Below are 19718 nucleotides of genomic sequence, written 5' to 3'. Positions count from 1 at the left end.
TTCCTTTGGGTGTGTTTTTTACCCCCCTTCTCCTTCTTCCTGGGTCTTTTTATCAATTGGGTGACGTGTGACCTGGTCTGGTTTTCTCCAAGTCTGCCCTGCAATGGCATCCATTGGAGTGTCGTGAATGTATGTTTGTGGTTTTCATATCACGCATTCGTCCACCTTCTAGAACACTGAGGGCCTCCTTCTCAACTATGTCATCAATATTAAAAATAAAATGAAAACAACACGGAGTGTCATCGTGGAGATTGTTTTACTATTTGTTGCATTTGTTCCATCAGTTGTTTTTATTGTTAACTGGTAACACATCTTATTTTCCTACCTCATTGTAAGAATGGCACTTTGTTGTTTTTCTTAGATGCCAATAGCCATTGTATATTTTATATCTTGAGGTGCTTAATTTTGTTGTATGAAGCTACATTTCTTGGATTTTGTTCTTGGGTGTAGTTTTGTTACCACGATCATTTCATCCTTACAAGATTTGCCTTTATGACTTATTAAGGTTGTGTCTACCTTTAATCTAGCTTTTTTGTGATATCAGTATCTTTCATAATTGTAGTTAACTGGTGTTAAGACTGGAGTGATACGAACACCATGATAAACTTGGGATAAACTTGGGAGTTCACCAGTTTCTGTGAATGTCCTTTCTCCCCTTCAGCCATCCCGTGTCTTTAGTCTCCTCTAATCCCTGATAGTTTATCAAGCTTATCTTTCCTGACTTTCTGGAAAGCACTGGCCAGGTATTTTGATAAGATAATCCTCAATTTGTTTCTGCTCGTGACAGTGGGGCAGAAGACCCCACTGTCTTGTACAGAGACCGTCACAGAGGCAGTGTCCTTGTCATCCCACCTCATCGACATGGTTCATTGCCGATGACTTTCACCTGGACGGCGTGGTTAAGGTGATTCCAGGGTTGAGAGCTAGACAGTGAAACCATGTGTGCTAAGCCACGTGTACCACACCTCAGCACCCATGTCTGAATCTACCCATCTGGCCTATGGTCAAATTGATGTCATGAAGCAATCTAGTGCTACAACTGACCTTCCCTTCCTAGACTATCTGTGATCTATTTACCTGCTATCTCTTTACCTATTGGTTCACATAGTCTCAGAATTGTCCAATCATACCTCTGTAAGAAGCAAGCTTATTAGGACCAATGCTTTAGTGTGGCAGGTAAAGCCACCAGCTAGTGTATCCACATTCGACATGGACACAGGGCTGAATTCCAGTTGCTCCTCTTCTGACTCAGCTTCCTACGTATGCATCCAGGAAGGCAATGGAGGGTGGTCCATGTGCTAGGGCTCTAGCACCCACGTGTGAAATTCAGACGAAGCTCCCTGCTCCTGGGGTGGGTGTGGCCCAGCCAGGTCATTGCAGTCATTTAGGGAGTGAACCAGTAGATGGAAGATCTTTCTATTTGTCCTTTTTTCTCTCTCATGCTACCTTTCAAATAAACAAAGTAAATCTTAAAATAAAAAATAAAAGCTTATCACCTATAGTGTTTACTCATTATCCTTTAGACTGACAGTACCTAATCTTGAAGTACCTTGTTTCTTAAAATTACTTGGTGAAGTTTTGCCACATGTTTGTAATGCCATTGAATTTGCTGCCATCTGCAGCCCTTCCTGGTTCTCCAGCATCTTGCCTTTGTTGTTGTTTTGCTTTTATCATTTTCTTTCCTGTGATTCTTTTTTTTTAAAGATTTATTGATTTATTTATATTAGAAAGGCTGATACACAGAGAGAAGGAGATACAGAGAGAAAGATTCCCCCATCCAAGTGGCCACAATGGCTGGAGCCAATCCGAAGCCAGGAGCCTCTTCTGAGTCTCCCATGTATGTACAGGGTCTCAAGGCTTTGGGCCATCCTCCACTGCTGTCCCAAGCCACAAGCCTGGAGCCAGATGGGAAGCAGAGCATCTGGGACACAAGCTGGTACCCATGTGGGATCCTGGTGCATACTGTTAGGCTATCACATCAAGCCCTTTTCTGGTGATCCGAAGGTTTTTTGCACATTGTTGAAGAACTTTTGCCACCAAGTTGTGAGGACATCCTCCTGTGAAACTTTATTTGCAACACTGGCCGTCCACGTTACATTAGTGATGAACTTGGAAGCAGAAAGTACAGTGTGTTGATAATAAAAACAGTGCTGGTCCTGCTAGGGTGCTTTGTTCACAGTGTGAGGGTGGGCTTCACACCTGTGTAGGTGTTCATGGGACCCAACTGCCCCAGCAACTCTTCCTCCCCCTCACTGCACCTGTCAATCTAACTTTGTCTTAAGTCAGGTGGCTGTGGTCATTCAGCCCTTTGGATTGTGGCCATGGACCTGCTTGCCTGTCCGTGCCCCAATGCCTCGTTGGACTCTTCCAGAGCTTGGTGTGGCTCTTCGTTTTTGTGGTGACTGTTTGTCCACTTCAGTCTTTGCTGGAATTGCTGGGGCCACTCTTCACACCATGCATTTCCAGGTGAAGTTTAATGTGACCGTCCCCACGTCCCCATACACAGCAGCTGCAAGACTTTAGCTACAACTGTGGCCACTCATGGCTCTTTTTGGGAAGAATCAACTGCTTAGCAACTGAGCTTTCCAGGCCACAGACAGGTATCCCAGGGGTGGAGGGATGCTTGACACAAAAAGCAGTCAAGCACAGGCGATCTGGGGGCATCCCACCTTGCAGGACACGGGGTCTGCCGACCAGCCTTGCCCAACTGTGAGGGGTCTCTCAGGCAGTACGACCCTCCATGACAGCCCACGCCAGGAAACTGAGGTAACTCCTCAAGACTGACAGATGTCCCGTCACTCATGTGCCCCATCTAGCACACACCTCCAGCTTCTTCCTTCGACTACAATTAACGACATCATTTGCATAAAAACTGACAGCCAAGTACGGTGACCAAAACCCGAATCTGACTCAAAGTTTATGCCAGAAGTGAGCAGCATTCCATTAGCAATGAAAAACTGTAAACGAAGTAACGTTGCAATGCTTTTCCAAAAGGATGAGGTCTCAAACCTCACCATATCGCTGATGTCATTTTTTGAATCACTAGCATATTTTCGTGTGGATTTTTTCCAGTCTCTGTAAAAAGCTCTTTTTTGACAAGGCACTTATTGGAGGCATGGTAAGGAAATATTTTTAAGCTTAGTCCAAATATTTTCCCTCTTTCATGTTCAAATCAAATCTCTTGTTCAATAACTTCGAGAAAGATCTTCTAAAAATAAATAAATAAATACTTTCAGCACCCTGGCAGGGCCCGCGGTGTTTTTATTGTCAACACACTGCAGTCTCTGTTTCCAAAAACCCCTCCAGCGTGTGGGGTTTATTTTCATCATTTGGGGTTGTATTACGCATGCTCGGAGTTGGCACTACGTGCTACCTGCGTAAATTTCCACGCTGATGTGTTTATGTTCCCGCTGTTGAGAGCGCCCTCGAGCAACAGGACATGTTGTTCTGGAAATGGAAGCATCGCTGCGACAGTGGTCACTTCCTTCCTCCGTTGGACGAGAACGATTTAAGATCTAAGCAAGACCATAACGCGCCGGATAGGCCCCCGGAGGTACTGTTTCACATTGCAGGTCATTCACATGAAGGCTCTCAAAGTCTGGAGCCCACAGCACCGCACCTGTGGTTGCAAGGGCAGGGAGGGGGGTTCTTCTGCTGCTGCCCTCTTTCTTGCTGACCTTTTCAACTATTCAGGCATGGGCTGCAGGGGACCAGAGGGCAGGAGCTTAGCTGGCATGGAGCTCGGGGTAGACAGCAGGGACAGGTACAGCAGCTGCACCTCAGGGAGCTTAGAAGCTCCTCCCCTAGCACCCCGGACCTCACCGAGACACCTCGACATAGGGTTCCTCTGGCCTGAGCTGTCGGCAGGGCAAGTAATGAAACAAGGTGCCTGAGCTTAAAGGAAGCTGCCACTTGTGGAAATGGAGATAGACCTGGGTCCCTCTCCTAACAGGGGTCACCAGGCCTCCGAGAAAGGCACCTGCTGCCTGCTTGGCCTCAAGGGCCCAGATACAGTGCAGATGACCAGCCTGGGGTCTGCTCTGTGCCCTCCCTGTGCTCCCTGCTCTGGCTCCTCCTCCCTCCCACACCTGACTTTGTGCCCCTCCCTGTCCTGGCTTCTCCTTCCTGAAGCAGGGCCTCCTCCAGCACACACACCTTCTGAGTGATGCAGTGACTGCCACCCACTCACCAAGGACTCTTGGACCACAGGCCACTTTGCTGACTTCAGTCTGGATCCTACTTTTGCATGTTGGGACAAGAAATGGTGTTTCTGTTAAAATCAGAACTTTTGAAGAATCCATTTCCATAGTTTTCCATATGTAAAAATATGTGTTTGTTTATTTGCAAGTCAGAGTCAGAAAGAGAGAGAGTGAGATCTTTTTCAATCCACTGCTTCACTCCCAAAGCAGCCACAATAGCCCTGGTTGGGCCAGGCCAAAACCTAGAGGCCAGAGCCAGGTCTCCCAGGTGGGTGGTAGGGCTCCAAGCACCTGGGCCTTCTGCCACTGCTCTTCCCGGGGCAACAGCAGGGAGATGGATTAAAAGTGGAGCAGCAGGCCCCCAAAGCAGTGCCTATAGGGATGCCAGCCTCACAGATGGCCGCTTTACCCATGATATCACACCAGCCCCAGGTTTTCCACACTTTAGTGGTCACGTGCTTGGCTTCCCTCCCAGCTATCTGTGCGAGATGTTTATTTAGTGCTAGGTACTATCATAGGGGCAGCAAGGGTCACACTCAGGAGAGCCATGTCCTGTCCTGGCTTGTTCACTCACTGGGTGGGCCCCATTTCCACATCCATAAGGGGAGGTCTGGATGGTAAGTCTCCTATCACAGACATTTAGACAAAAACTATGCACAGATTTCAAGGCTTTTGGCACCAAAAGAAGTTTATCTTTTAATTGCGTTTTCTACACACTCCCAGAACAAAGCTTCTTTCCTGTGCTGGTTTGTTGGTTGCACATAATGACTAACAATTTGTAAGGGAAAGAAGTGTGGTTTGAGTAGGCTTCATTATTCATTGAAATCTTGCTTTACCACATTGAAATCGAGCCATTCGGAGCCCTGGTTCTAGTTCGGTTTACATTTTAAGTATTTAATTGACACAGAATTGTACATATTTATGGGGTACAATTAGTTTCCTTTCCTTATAATAGCTATCATAGCTGATCTGAAGAGAAGAAATGTGTCATGGGTTTATGTATTAAGTCATGGTTTTCATTTCTAACCTCATCTATCAATGAAGGGACTTTTTTTTTTGAAAGTAAGTTAGGAATTGTCTGGCTGTCATTGTGTTAGTCATTGACTCTCAGGAGCTAATTGGAAAATATTGCAGTTTTAAATTTAATAAATGGACTCGAATCCACCTACCCTCTTTATTGGGCGATTTTCAAAATAGCTAGAAAAAATATGATTCTAATATTTTCCAGGGATGCAGAGGTAAGCATTTTGGTGGTGATAGCACTTATTTTTAACAGCAAAATCCCATTTTCAACCTATTCTCTCCAAAGTGGGAGTTTCTTTGGAAAAGCAATAAGGCTGAAATGAGTCACCTTTACTTTGAAGAAGCAAGTGCATGTGAGTTCATTCGTTGGTGACTTTTTGCTAGGTAGCAAGCCACCCACAGCCACTTGTCATTCTAAAAGGTCAGCGAATTTCCTTTTCTGAGCAAGAAAACATACAACTCATCATTGGGCTGGATGATTTTTTTTCAGGCACCTTAGCCAGGAGATAACCAGCCCCATGTGGTTCGAAAGAGTCCCAGAATCACTTCCCACCTGAACCCAGATCATCCTATGTCCTACTAGATTTTCAAGTCTGTTGATTTATTTCTCTGGAAGGCAGAGAGAGAGAGAGAGAGAGAAGGAGAAAGAGAGAGAGAGAGAGAGAGAGAGAGAGAGAGAGAGAGAGAGACTCTCTTACTCCCTGGTTCACTCCCCATATGCCCACAGAAGCTGAAACCAGGCACCAGGAATTCAGCCCAGGTCTTCCAAATGGGTGCAGGGACCCAACTACTTGCGCCATTAGCTGCTCCTTCCTAGGTGCCATATTAGCAGGAAGCTCACATTGGACGTGGAGCTGGGAAAGATGGGACACAAGTGTCTCATGTGGTGTCTTAAGAGCTACAAAGAATTTTTTTTTCAATGAACCCCATCAGTGTGTTCTCTTGCACTCTGTTCTTGTAGATCCACCTTGTGGGCTGCAGCAGCCCTAAAGAGATCTTGCAAGGAGTTAGTGTTGTAGTTGGAATGTGATTTGGCCCCTGAGCCTATTCAGGGCTTATCTTAAGGGTATTCTGCAGGCAGAAATGCAATTCAACTGTGGGGACCAAAGGGTGCATGGTGGGCGTGCCTTGGAAGGTGGTTCTAGTGAAAAGATGGGTTCCAGTGCCTGAACTATGAGCTCAAGCCACCTTTCCTCCTAGGAACAGTGGCTGGTTGCCTTGGACATTTTGTGGCAATGAACATGAGCCAGCTGAGACCAGTGGTTCTCCTCTGTCCCAGCACACTCCCCACCAGCATCTCTGGGCCCTGGAGTGGCTTCTCCCTCCTGTGCTGACTCTCACTTGTCCCTATCCCTGGTGCATGAAATCACTTATGGCTCAGTCTCTGTGACCTTTGCCTTGAACAGCAGGCAGAAATGTAGTGCTCCATGTATTTCACATGGAATGTGACAAGGCCACATTGGGGACATCAGCCCTTCACTCTCAAGCCGGACTTCTACAGCCTAGAGTCTGTTCTAGTGTTCATTTCTGGCTGCCTTTGGCAATATATATATATTTTAAACATCTTCCCATGTTTTTGTTGTGGCATGCTGTGTGTTCTATGCTTGTAACCACAGTTACCATGCCAGCTGCCTCATTTCCAATCTTGCTAAGACATGGAACATATGTGTGTTAAAATGAAAAGGGTGTGTGTGTGTGTGTACAGATAAGAGTCATGTGATACAAGTCTGCTACCAGGCCCATATCCAAGGTTCTTATGATGTGAGACAGTGAGGAATAGTGAGGAACAGAGTTGAACGATGACAGTACACCTGACAGTGTACCTGGACAGGCGTCTTGGCAGAGAACTCAGTGCCCAGGCTGCATTCACTGGGGCAAGGGCCCATCGTTTCTCCTTACTCCCGCTCCTGGGTGGAAAGCTTTCTTGGAATGGAATCCATGAAATTGTTCCTAGTACTTAATGGATATAGTGTTACTGGGCTCCTTGCCAACCTCTCCCCGACCCCCGTCCCCACGAACTGCCCTAGTGCAAGGCTGAGAAAATTTCCCCAGGCTGCCTACCTAAGCAAATCACTGGACTTGATCAGACTCTTAAAAAAAAAAAAAAAAAAGATTTGTTTTTATGTGAAAGACAGAGTTACAGAGAAAAGGAGAGACACAGAATTTTCCATTTGCTGGTTCACTTCCGAAATGCCTGCCATGATCATAGCAGAGCTGTTCTAAAGCCAGGAGCCAGGAGCCAGGAGCTTCCGCCAGGTCTCCAACATGGGTTCAGGGGCCCAAGGGCTTGAGCTATGCTCCCCTACTTTCCCAGGCCCTAAGCAGGGAGTTGGATCAGAAGTGGAGCAGCCAGGACTTAAACTGATGCCCACATGGGGTGCTGGTGCTGTAGGAAGAGGCTTAGCACACTATGCCACGGAGCCAGCCATTGGCCAGACTCTTGATGTACACGCACGGGTCTGCTCCTAGGGTGAGAGTCTGCATTTCCTCCCTCACTTGACCACAGGAAGATCACAAGATCAGTCTTCAGCTCCTTCTCCCTCTCTCTCTCATGCACACATGGGCTGATGTCTGCCTTCCTAAACAGGGGGTCTAAGGCGTAGGCTAAGAGGAGGGGCTCTCAGGGTCAGGGGATGGGGCCCTTGCTCCCATGCCAGATGTACACTGGGCAGTGAATTTCTTGTCTGTGACAGGGACGGAGGATGGATGCCTCCCAGCCCGGGGAGTTGGACCTGAGATGCATCGGCCCTGACATCGCATCCTTGTTCCCATGCAGTTGCCCTTTTCATCGCTACCTCCAGTTGTGGGTCTCTGGCAGGAATCCTGTGAAGCCACATGTTCCTCTGTGGGAGGAATCAATAGGGTGAATGTTTGGTAGCACAACCCCTAAAAGCCATTTGGCGAAGTCCACATCACAGCTAGACAGCACAGTTATTGGCGCTGCTTTGAGGCAATGGAACCCAGTGTTTCCGAAGTGCTGGATTGCAGGGGAGGAGGAGCCAGCAGAGAGTGCCTCAGCCCCGGCCACTCCTGTGTGTGTGTGTGTGTGTGTGGTGACAGCTACTGTGTGCCAGGCACTGCTGGTGGCCCACAGCAGCTGCCAGAATCATCACCCACCTGCCTTGTTCATGAGACATCTCAGCTTCTGGGGTACCCTGTCACTTACCTGAAGTCACCCACTCTCCAGCAGCAAAGCTGAGACTCAGATTCAGGCTGGCTGTCCCTTGTGTCAATACGTTGACAGTGACCAACTCTGGGGACTGGATTACAGGAAATTTGTATCCCATTTCCTCCTTTGGTTTTTCCCACTTTGCCAGTTTTCTACAGAAAATGCAGGAAAATGAATAACCACAACAAAGACCAACCCAGTCCAACATGAGGCTTTGGAGGAAGTGACAATAGCAGCGCAAATGATGCCACACCAGGCACTCGCCCCTATACCTCCCTCGTGTCCAAGGTCTTGGCTTACTGGGGGCTGTGTCCACACAGTATTTATGCCGTCACTGTTTTGTTCAAATCTGGAACACAGTGTTTACAATGAGGGAGGGAGGCCTAGGCAGGCCTGGCCCCTGACCTTGAGGTATCTCCCCAATTCCCACAGGTCAACCCCTTCCGAGACCGCATCTGCAGGGTGTTCTCTCACAACGGTGTGTTCTCCTTTGAGGATGTGCTGGGCATGGCGTCCGTGTTCAGTGAGCAGGCCTGCCCCAGCCTGAAGATCGAGTACGCCTTTCGCATCTATGGTATGTGCTGTGGGCACTGAGGATTGGCAGTGCTGGAGGGCAGTAGAGCATGCATCCTGTCTTTCTCAATGCACTTGTTTTTGATGGGATGGTGTCTGCTTGTGCTCCTGAGGTTTATGTGCCTCTGAAGGGAGCAGAACAAACAGAAGGATGGAGAACTACCACTGCAATGCCCAGGGACCCTCCCTAAACACAGCAGAAGCCCTCTGGAGTAGTTGGCGCTGCCATGGGGGCAGGAGTGATATGGGTGTGGCAAAGACATACACAGAGAAACTGCAGAGTGGGGGTGAGGAGGTAGGCTCCTTGGTCAGAAGGATAGCTGACTGAGGGAGTTAATAAACTCAAATGTTAGAACAGGTTTTGTCCCCAAATGGTTAAGCCATCTTGCACAAACCATTTCACTTTGGGGGGAGACTTAAAGTTTTGTTATCTTGGAGATGTTCAAAGACAGCTCCTTGGTCTCTGATTCTGTCTAGGGCAGTCACAGACTCCACTAAAGTGCTGTTCTTCACTGGGTAAACAGCCCCTTAGCATAGCTGGGCTGCCTGGCAAGAAATCAAAAGGGAAGATGTAAATCTTAAAAAATTGGCAAACCGACCATGTTCAAGACCTCAATGCATTGCCACAGCTCCTCAGCCCCTAAAGAGTTGTGCCTTCAGACTCACACATACACCAGCCTTCCTCTCCTGCCAGCTTCTCATCTCTCTCACGGATGACACCATAAAAGGACTTAGTAACGTCTTTATCACCCGTGTCCTTCACTTCAGCATCCAATAAGCATGAATGAAATCATAGATTTTCCTCCTGAGAATGGCTGAGTAATCTCTTATCACACTGTCACTCCTATAGATAGCAACCATAAACTCTAAAGCAAAATGTTAAAATCAACTACCAGATGGCTCTTGACAGCTACTAAAACAAGAGAGATTCTAGAAAAGACAGACACAGAATCCCCAAAGCCTTCTGACCTGAACTGGAGAGCCTGGAGGCAACCACGGCCCTGAGAGGTGAGGCGGGAGGGGGGATCCCATGAAAGAAGGTTGCCAGGGAAGGGGAGTCCTGGTGTCTCAAGCATCATAAAATGTGTCCAGTCGCTCTCCGACCTTCAAGCCACATATAGCAGGGAAGGCACAGAGAAGCTCACTTAAGGCTTAAAGAACTGCACTGAGATCAGAGCTGCTGTCACATTCCAACAAGGTCCCGAAGTGGCAGGGAACTTGAGTTCAACCAATTCCCTGCTAAAACCAAAAATTCCACACTCTTTAGGGGATAGAATACAGAGTCCCCCAACCAAACTCATGATGTGATGTTCACGATGCTCTCAAAGATAACTGAATATGCGAAAATCACTATTACTATATTAGGTGAATTCTCCAGAGAGGCAGAATCAATTGGAAAGAAAGGTTGATTTTGTAGTAATTGGCTTATCTGATTACGGAGGCTAAGAAGTCTCATCCTCTATTGTCTGAAAGTTGGAGAAGCAAGACAGCAGGTGGTGTCACTCAGTGCACAGGCCCCCAGCATAAGGGACACAATGTGCAAGGGCAGGAGATGGAAGCTCAGCTCAGAGGCATGGCTTTCTCCCTGTCCCTGCCTGGGGATTGAACTTTCAATGGATGGGATGATGTACACCCATATTGATGTGGGATCCTCTTTACCCACATGATTGATTCAGATGCTAGTCTCTTCCTCAAAAAAAAAAAATAATAATCACACACACACACACACACACACACACACACACACACACTCAGAAATAGTGCTTTGCCAATTATCTAAGACATTCCTTAGTCCCTGACATTTAAAATCAACACAGTAAACTTAAAGATAAAACAGTGAAAATGATTCAGAGGACACATGTTGATGGAATTCAAGAACAGAGCCTTAGGATTTGAAAGACAATAGAAAGGTCTAACATACGTTCAGCTGGAGTCTCAGAAGGAAAGGAGACAATGAATGAGATCACAAAGGTTTGAAGAAACAATGACCCAAGTTTGATGTAAGGTACAAACTTACAGTGGACTTTAAGCATAGGAAAGCCATACATACAGAATTCTGTTGGATTAGTAACCCCACCCATCCATACATTTTTCTTATTCCTTACCCCAAGCACATCTGAAAAGCTGGTCCTGCTGCTCTAGGTCAGATCTTCCTGTTGGTGCTCCCCTGACCAAGGCAGCTCTGCTGGAAGAATGCCAGAATGCCAGCCAGTGCTCTGTGTTCATGTGGTAGCCAAGAATCTTTGGGTTGCAAGTCTCAGAATCTCATCTGCATAAAAGCAACTGCATAAGGAAGAGTGTTCCATCAATTACTGCCAGTTCAGGAGCTTTAGATGACGCATTGTACGCTCTCATGGTTGCAGATGGTTGGGCACTCAGAGATGGCCTGCCTGGGTCCTCCTCTTAGGGCTTCACAAGCTTGCAGTCAAGCTTCTGGCCAAGCAGAGTGCTGGAATAGGGAAGGCTGCTCAGGCACTCACTCGGGCTGACGGCAGAGTTCAAGACCCTGTGTCTGTAGGGCTGAGGGACTTCTTGTTGATCTCAGATCTTTGCACAGGGACCTCTCAACACGGTCACCACTTCTCCCAGAATAGGAAGGAAACTGTCTTCTGAGCCTCTCTGGTAGTGGGATGGAATCTTGCATACACAGGTTATGATGAAAGACCTGTCCATCACATTTGCCAAGTTCTATTGGCTAGAAACAAGTCACCATCCCACCCACAACTAAGGGGGAATAGGGTGAAGCAGTATTTGGTGTGTTGGCCCCATTGCTGCTTGGGATGCCTACATCCCCAAATCAGAGTGCCTGGATCAAATCTAGGCTCCTCTGCTTCCAACCCAGCTTCCAGGTTATGCATACTCTGGAAGGCAGTGATGATAGCTCACGTCCTTGGGTCCCTGCTTCCCAAGAGGGAGACCTAGCCAGAGCTCTATGCTTGTGGCTTTGGCTTGGTCCAGTCCTGGCTTGCCATGGGCATTTGGAAAACAAACCAGAGCTCTTTCTCTTTTTCTACTTTTCAAATAAAATGAAAGTGAATACATAAAAAGTTTTTTAAAAATAAAGGGGCATGGGGATAATACCAAGCAATGAATACTAGGAGGTACCGATTGTAGGAGAGGGGAACCCTAAAGTTTCTCCACCACAAGCAGCATGGCACCCATGAGGGGAACAAGCTAGGTCCCCAGAGTACCCAGGGCACAGCTGGGAAGGGGTCAGAAGTGAGGGGCTCCTGCCTGCCCTCTGCTCACTGCCTCTGCTTCTTTCGACCTGTCTCCTTTCCCAGGAGAAACAGGTGGGCTCAGCCAAGCTGATGGCCTAGCTGCCCCTGGGTTGAATGACCAACCTTGGCCAGCCAGCTGCAGCCAAGGAGAAGCAGGGTCACATAAACACACAGGGCTCCAGCGGCGGCCTAGGGGGATGGGGACACTTCCCAGGGATAGCAAAGTGTAGGCTGGGCAGATGTCCCAAAAGACGTCTGCCTTAGCTGTCTTTCCATGGTTTCCAGGGCTAAACAAATAAAAACAGCTGTGCCTGCAGGAAGCTGGCTGAGCAGCAGGTTCTCCTTCGGCTTAAGGCACAGGAGTTAAATCATATTCAGCTCCAAAACAGGAGGGATGTCCTGTCACCCGAGGCCAGGCTATCTGCAGTCAGGTGCAGAGGCAGACATCCATGGTTCCTCATAGGACCCTGGGGTTCTTCCTCCATCCCTCTTCATCTCCCCTCCCCCCAGCAGGTACCTTCTTTCCTCTGTGAGCCCAAGCAGGAAAACAAAAAACTCCACACTTTCATGCAAATCAGTGGTGCCTCTAAGCACCCCCAGGGACTCTTCAACTCCCAGGCTTGCTCTAGCAACACTGAATTCTCTGAGCTCTGAATCAGCGATGGGACAAGTGAGTCCTTGAGCCCAGCGTCTGCATGTGGCAACTGTCAATCAATCCGGGTGGGAGTGGCCTACCATAAAAGAAGAAGAGGAGAAAGAGAAAAGAAAAAAAACGGAAGAGGACGGAAGGTGGCCGTGACAACAGCCCTGGTGTGATCCTTAGTGCAGGTCCAATGACCTAACTCTGGCTCTAGCCCCCAACCCGCAATGTGTGGCACCTGCAGACCTGTAGCAACCAGTGCTGCCAGGAAGCATATTAGAGGTGCAGAGCTTCACACCACAGTTAATTAATCAGATCTGCCTTTTACCAGCTCCCCCAGGAGATTCCATGACTCCTGGACTCTGCTCTCTCTAGCCCACTGGCCCCCACACTTAACTGCACGTTACCTGTGCAGTTAAACTGTGTCTCACCTGGGAGTTTCAGAACAACACAAATGTTTGGGCCCCGGTTGGAGACCTGAAAGAGGGGTCCTCGGTGTGACCTGATGATGGTGCTTCTTCCAAGCTCCCTGGGTAGTCCCAACGTGTGGCAGAATCTGAAAGCCATTGTTCCAATCCAACGCATCAGTCAGTGGTGTCCCTAGTTCTGGGTTACTATGCCTATGGTTAAAGTCAGGGGCTGGAAAGTCTAGGGCTGGGGCTGCTGGAAGGAATCAGGGTCCCGGCCAGCCTGCTCTAAGCTTCCTCATTTGCCAGCAGTGTAGGACCTTTGTCTTCATGGCCATAGATGGCTTCTGTGCCCACCAGCATCACACCTGCATCCCAGGTGAGAAGAAAATGGGAATAGAAGAAAGGATGAGAACAAGCAGGACGCTCAAAGGTATGGACACATCACTCTCCTATCGCTAGGAGCCTGCCCCTGATAGGGGCTTTGACTGCTGTTTCCTCCAGACCCACGGCCCGTGGCCATCCAGAGCTACATGGAAGGCTGAAAGCTGCAGAGTTTCAGCTGAACATGATGTCATCCTTAGCCACAGCCACAGTCCCACTGGAAAGGACGGGGACAGCAGAGAGCAGCTAATGGCTGAGAATCTGACAAAGCTGGCCAAACCTCACTGAAAGGCACCTGCTGTGCTCCAGGCTCCTGTTTGTTGGCAGGGAGCACCACCAAGGATATTTCCTACCTGCTAGAGACCCACCCCATCAAACACCCTTCCCAGCTGCCCATTCCTTTAGGCAGATTCTCCCAACACCTGACACACAACCTCTGGGAAACTATGTTGGGTGGAACCAGCGAGGAAAAGCCAAGCTCCTGGGAGTGAGACAGATTCCTGTCTCATTTGTAAGTTACAAGGAGGAAGGGTAGAGACATGGAGGTGGGAGTGGGAGGAACGGTGTAATGTACCTAACGGCTGATCTCAAACTCCCATAGGATCCCCCTCAGTGCTGAGGGACAGTGAAAGGAAGATCCTGCCAACCACCCCCGTCCACCCAGCCACCACCACCACCTTCATGGGCAGAAACTGTAGAGGCTGTTGGGCCCCTGCACCCACACCACAGGGGACTCTCCTGGAGCACTTTGTACTCCAGCAAATCATCTGCTTCCAGGCGACATGAGACCGGAGCCATGTCACTTGCTGCAGTCTCTGCAGATGGCAGCTGGACCAGCAGGATGTCCGGGGACACTGCGGGGTCTTCCCAGACAGTCTGTGGAGCTTGTCCCAGGCAGGGCAGTGTCACCGTGCTGACCACCACTTTGGTCCCTCCTCCCCCTTCACCTGCTCAGAGTCACATCCAGATGTGTGGGTGTTGGGAGGGAGTGTAATGGCAGAGCTGTTCAGGGATGATGGCCTTGGTCTGTCCATAGGATTGACCAACAGTCAGACACTGCTCTGGCAAGTTGGAGGCCAATTGTGCTTTCCATACCCACATCCTGTTTAGGGGACCCTGTGGTGCCAGCAGACCCTAGGCCTCAGTTTCCCTGGTAGCCTGAGGCAGCTCCAACATCCATTCTGTGGGCACAGGCTGTGACACTGTCCTTGAGGTTGGCATTTGTAGTGTGTAACTCTCACTGTCCAAAGTAACATCACACTTTTGCTGTATGACGCACGTGCTCACCTCCAGACCCCAGTGAGTGATGTCCACATATTCCCTTACACAACTTTCATGCCACTTCCACGTTACAGATGAGGAGATAGTGGCTCCAGGGATGAATCATGTCAGCTTGGTGGCCGACAGTGGGAATTACAAGTGGAGGTGGCTTACACCAACTAGTATCCCAGATGGCTGGAAGCCGTGTCTTGTTTCTCTAGCAGGGGTGGGGAATTCTTTTTTTTTTTTTTCTGCCAAGGACCACTTTAAAACATCATTTCCTCAAAAACGATCAACTTAAAAAGTCACCCTGCTACAGATGTATTGATTTTCTAGAATGACCTCCGGTTGCTTGGCAGGTTCAGACCTAGAGATTCCTTGGGCCTTGCGCATTCCCCAGCCCCTTGCTAGATGCAGCGGTGTCCACTGCACATGCAGCCGTCCACTGCACTCCTACTGTGCAGCATCCAGACCCAGGCCCTTCCTGCCTGCTGGCTCTTTCCTCTGTTGCAGAGGTGACGACATTGCCCAGAGGACCGCAGCTCCCCTTTCAAGTCTTTCCTGGAAGTTGCCTCTTCTGCTCACATCTCCCTGCCCAGAATGTAGTCACACATGCACAGCAAATGGCAAGGCAGGCTGGAGAATGCACTGTGGGCTTCCAGGGACCGCATGCCAGCTGACAATTGGCATCTTGGAGGAACAAGGGTGGTGACAGGTTGATGAAGAATGCAGACTCCTCAGAGAGTCTGACTACCTTGGTTTGGTCAGGTCTAGCCATTGACTGGTGAGCAACTTTGGGTAGTCTGTGAGTTCGCTCATTCACTGATCCAGCAGCTGTCTTTGAGCATCTCCTCCATCCCGAGACACCGTAGTGGACAGACAGACACAAACACAGGCCATGTGAAGCTTCATTTCCAGTGGAGGGAAGTGAGGTAATACATGCGGCAAGAAGATGGGTCATGTTTGGTGGGGGGGGCAATAATAAAACAGAGAGATGGCAAGAGAAGCTGTATGTAGGTGCCATGTTCCCTGAGAAGCTGGGACCAGACAAAATACTCAAAGGGTCTTTCTTCTGGGGAGGAGAAGATCACCATGCTAAGGCCCTGAGGCAGGGGGTGTGGCTTGGTAGAGGACTAGCATGCGAGCAGAGTGTGGGTGAGGCAGTCGTGGGCTCAGGACCCCAGGTGGGACCTGGGAGAAGAGAGTGATGGAGGGGGAACAGCAGGTGGTCTGTGTTTCACTCTGGCTGCTGCATTACCCAGCCTGAAGGGGACAAGTGAGAGGGGGCACATTGAGCCAGAGGCTGCCTGGACAATCCTGGTCCCCATCCACAGGAGAAGGCTGAACACTGGCTGGGCCAGGGGAGGGGGGTGGGCATAGGCAGCAGCCAGCATCTGGGCCCATTGTCTTTTGAGGGGCGAACTGGAAGTGACTTCATGTACCCTGGTCTCTGCCATTTTGAGGATGGAGATGCCCGTGTACAGCTAAGGAGCTGCTGGGAGGGCAGCGGGTGTGGGATGGGGCAAGGGGCACCAGAAGTCAGGGTGTGCCAGAGTGGAGGACAAGGGACCTACCACCCCTCCAAGGGGAGCCAACAGGGAGTAGTCATACTGGGTGGGGTCAGAAACATGGCAAACAGCGTTGAAAAGCCAGCACCAGCCAGCACGGTTCTTATTTTATTTTCTAAAGAGTAATTTATATATATATATATATACATACTGAAAGGGAGAGAGAGAAAGAGCATCTTCTATCTGTTGATACAATCCCCAAATGGCCACAATGGCCAGGACTGGGCCATGTAGAAGCTATAAGCCAAGAACCCCTTCCAGGTCTCTGACATGCAGATGGCAGGAACCAAGCTTGGGCCATCTTCCAATGCTTTCCCAGGCTCATTAACAGGGAACTAGATGGGAAATGGAGCAGCTGGGACTCGAACTGGTGCCCCTGTGGATTACTGGTGCTGCAGGCAGTGGCATCATCTGCCAGAGTCCAGCCCCAGCTGAGTTCGGAACTCGCGAAGGGTGCGTGGATGAGGCGCAAAGAAAGAAAGAGACGGACCACTAGGACTTCATCATCATAATGGACGAAGCACAAAAGCTGTCCGCTTTATTTATACAAAATCAGTCAAACTCTGGCTCAGACTTTTTACGTCATGGTCAAGTGGGTGTTTCTAAAGATAACTGCCATTTGTTTCACCTAAGGCTAGGATGTTAACCACCTGGTGCCTGGCACCTGGCGCCTGGCTAGGAAAAAGTTCTCAATAGATGGTGCATATCAATCACTAATACATTCCTACCACAATTACTCTACAGCTTGGTCTTGAGACAGTCAAGGAAGGAAGGGCTTCACAGGAGGGACCTAAAAGATCAAAGAAAGAGGGAAAGAACAGATTCCCACTACACTGAAGACAGAACACCCTTGATTAGCATAGGATCAAAAGAGGGGGTTAGCACCCTTGATTAGCATATTGCCACAGGATGCAGCCGGAACAGCAATAACAGCTTTTTGGCTAAAAAAACGGCAACAGCAATATCAGCTTCTAAGCTCCCATTGATATTTAACAGTAACTCCGCAGAGGCAGACAATGCCTAAATAGATTACAGAAATCTCAATGGGGTTGTCCGGTGTCCATGCAAAGGGAGGCAGAGCTGCACTCAGGTGTTGTAGAGACATCCACCGGGCCTTGCCACACAGCGGGACATTCCTTGCGGCCTTGCCTGCAAAGGAACGATACTCTTCACACCTTCCTGTCTTCCACATCCATCACGGACCCCAGCAATCACCCACTGTGCCACAGTGCCAGCCCCAAGCATGGGTCTTTAATCTCAGCTTCTTCACTTTTGCTGTGAGGATTAAAAGCACAACACAGAGCAGCCAGCCCATTGCCTGGCACGTCTGTGTGTCTGTGGGGAATGGGGATCATTACCAGCCACCAACAAGGCTCGGGGGCAGTGAGGGGCACCCTAGGGGAGGTTACAGGAAACGTGAGGCCCACTGCCCCTTCCTGCGTGGCTCAGCAGCCCCTCCAGACTTAACCTCCAACTCTTCTCCCTCCAGACCCCTCTGTACCCTTCACAGAGGGCACCCACTAAATACTTAAGAGTGTGTTTCCTGCCACCATCCTCAATAATCCAGTCCCTCCTATCACACCACCTCTGCAGGTCCAGGCCCTTCAGGTGCCTCCCAAAGCCACTGCCTCTAGGAAGCCTTCTTTGCACCCTCAAGCCCATGTGGCCCTGGGTGGGTCAACCTGTTTGGTATTCAGTGGTCTTCTCTCCACCAGGGTCAGGGACTCCTGGCAGCAGGAACTAGCCTGGCACAGCTAGGCACTGGGAGCCTGGCCCAGTGATGTGCCCCACCCCCATGGAGGACACAGTACATTTCAGGCATCTCTGGGAGGCCCAGGGAATGAAAGGGGACATCCCCTGCTTGGGGGGTAGCAGTACTTCAGGTGAGACCCCTTTCTGTAGTGTGTCTATAGGTCAGGGGTCAGGAGACCCTGGCAGCCTAATTCTCTTGGGAGATGCATGCAACGGCAGCATTTTCTGACTTGAAGGCAGAGATCCTTGGTCTGACCATGGTCAGGAGGGAGCTCATACGCTCGGTGGCACAGCTAGGAAAAGGGCTTTGTCCTGGAGGCGAGGGGCACCTGGGCTGTGGCAGCAGATGGAGAAGCAAAGCAACTTGGACCCACTAAGCGTGGTCAGCCCTGGACAGCTCCCTCCCTAGTCACTGGGGCTTCTAAGATGAGTACTGGAGAGATGCAAGCCTACATGAGGACAGCAGCAGGGTCTGGGGGGGGGGGGGGGGGGGTGTGTGTGTGTGTGTGTGTGTGTGTGTGTGTGTGTGTGTGTGTGTGTGTGTGTGTGTGTGTGTGTGTGTGTGTGTGTGTGTGTGTGTGTGTGTGTGTGTGTGTGTGTGTGTGTGTGTGTGTGTGTGTGTGTGTGTGTGTGTGTGTGTGGCACCTGCTGCTCTCCACCTGCCTGGCTCCTCCGCCTCCTTCCCAGCCCTGAGAGCAGATTCCCAGAACACAGTGCCTGATGCGAGCTCAGGAGTCAAAACACCTGAGCCTGAATACCCCTGCCTCTCCATGGCCTGATGGAACAGCCACACCACACAACACCACAGTGCCTTGCTTTGCTTTTGATAAAATTAAAACCAATGAAAGATCGACCAGGAAGCTGGTCAAGACTTACATGGCTATGATCACTGCCATTCTCACCATGCTACTTGGCACCACAGCTGCCTATAGCTGGCCCTGGAACTACCACGTGTGCTCCACCCACAGCACCACCCCTCAAGCCTACTTGGGATCCTCCGAGTCCCAGGTTCTAGCTCCACCTGAGTCAGGTAGACCCCACAGGGGTCTTCCAGAAGCTCACAGGAGCCTGGGCCAGGGCCCCCCAGGACTCTCCCTGGATTCTTCCTGTGCACCCCCATCCATGCCAATTCACTTCAAAGCAAGAGCCCTGGCCAATCTCCGCAGATTTCAATGAGAATGGTTTCATCGACGAGGAAGACCTGCAGAGGATCATACTGCGCCTGCTCAACAGTGCTGATGTATCTGAGGACCTGCTGATCGACCTCACGCACCACGTATGTACCGTGCACCCCGCTTCCCCCTAGGTAGGGCCCAGCATGAAGTGAATGACCTGCTGGTGTCTGGGCACACATCCTTGGGTGGCAGCACCACCAAGCACTCCCAAGAAATGGGCACATGGCAGGAGGCAAAGCCCACCTTCAATTTTCCATCCTTCTTATAAAACCCTTCCTGGGATTCCACACAGCAGTTATGTCCTCCCTGCCCATTGGTCCAGCCTGACTGGGCCTTGCCTGGCAGAG

The 19718-nt window shown here is 49.8% G+C and overlaps 1 protein-coding gene across 1 annotated transcript in view; it reads left to right on the top strand.

Moving 5' to 3' along the window:
- The window catches only part of CIB4 (calcium and integrin binding family member 4), a 54044-nt gene that overhangs the window by 32707 nt on the left and 1619 nt on the right, over positions 1–19718 (top strand). Inside the window, exons 4-5 of the mRNA XM_040993964.1 lie at positions 8824–8965; positions 19363–19472. Coding sequence (XP_040849898.1) covers positions 8824–8965; positions 19363–19472 — 252 coding nt within the window. The remainder of the gene's footprint in view (positions 1–8823; positions 8966–19362; positions 19473–19718) is intronic.

The sequence above is a fragment of the Ochotona curzoniae genome, unplaced genomic scaffold (assembly GCF_017591425.1).
Source record: "Ochotona curzoniae isolate NIBS_2020 unplaced genomic scaffold, NIBS_Ocur_1.0 contig_883, whole genome shotgun sequence".
In the NCBI taxonomy this organism is placed as follows: Eukaryota; Metazoa; Chordata; class Mammalia; order Lagomorpha; family Ochotonidae; genus Ochotona; species Ochotona curzoniae.
This window is presented reverse-complemented; position numbering and strand designations above follow the sequence as displayed.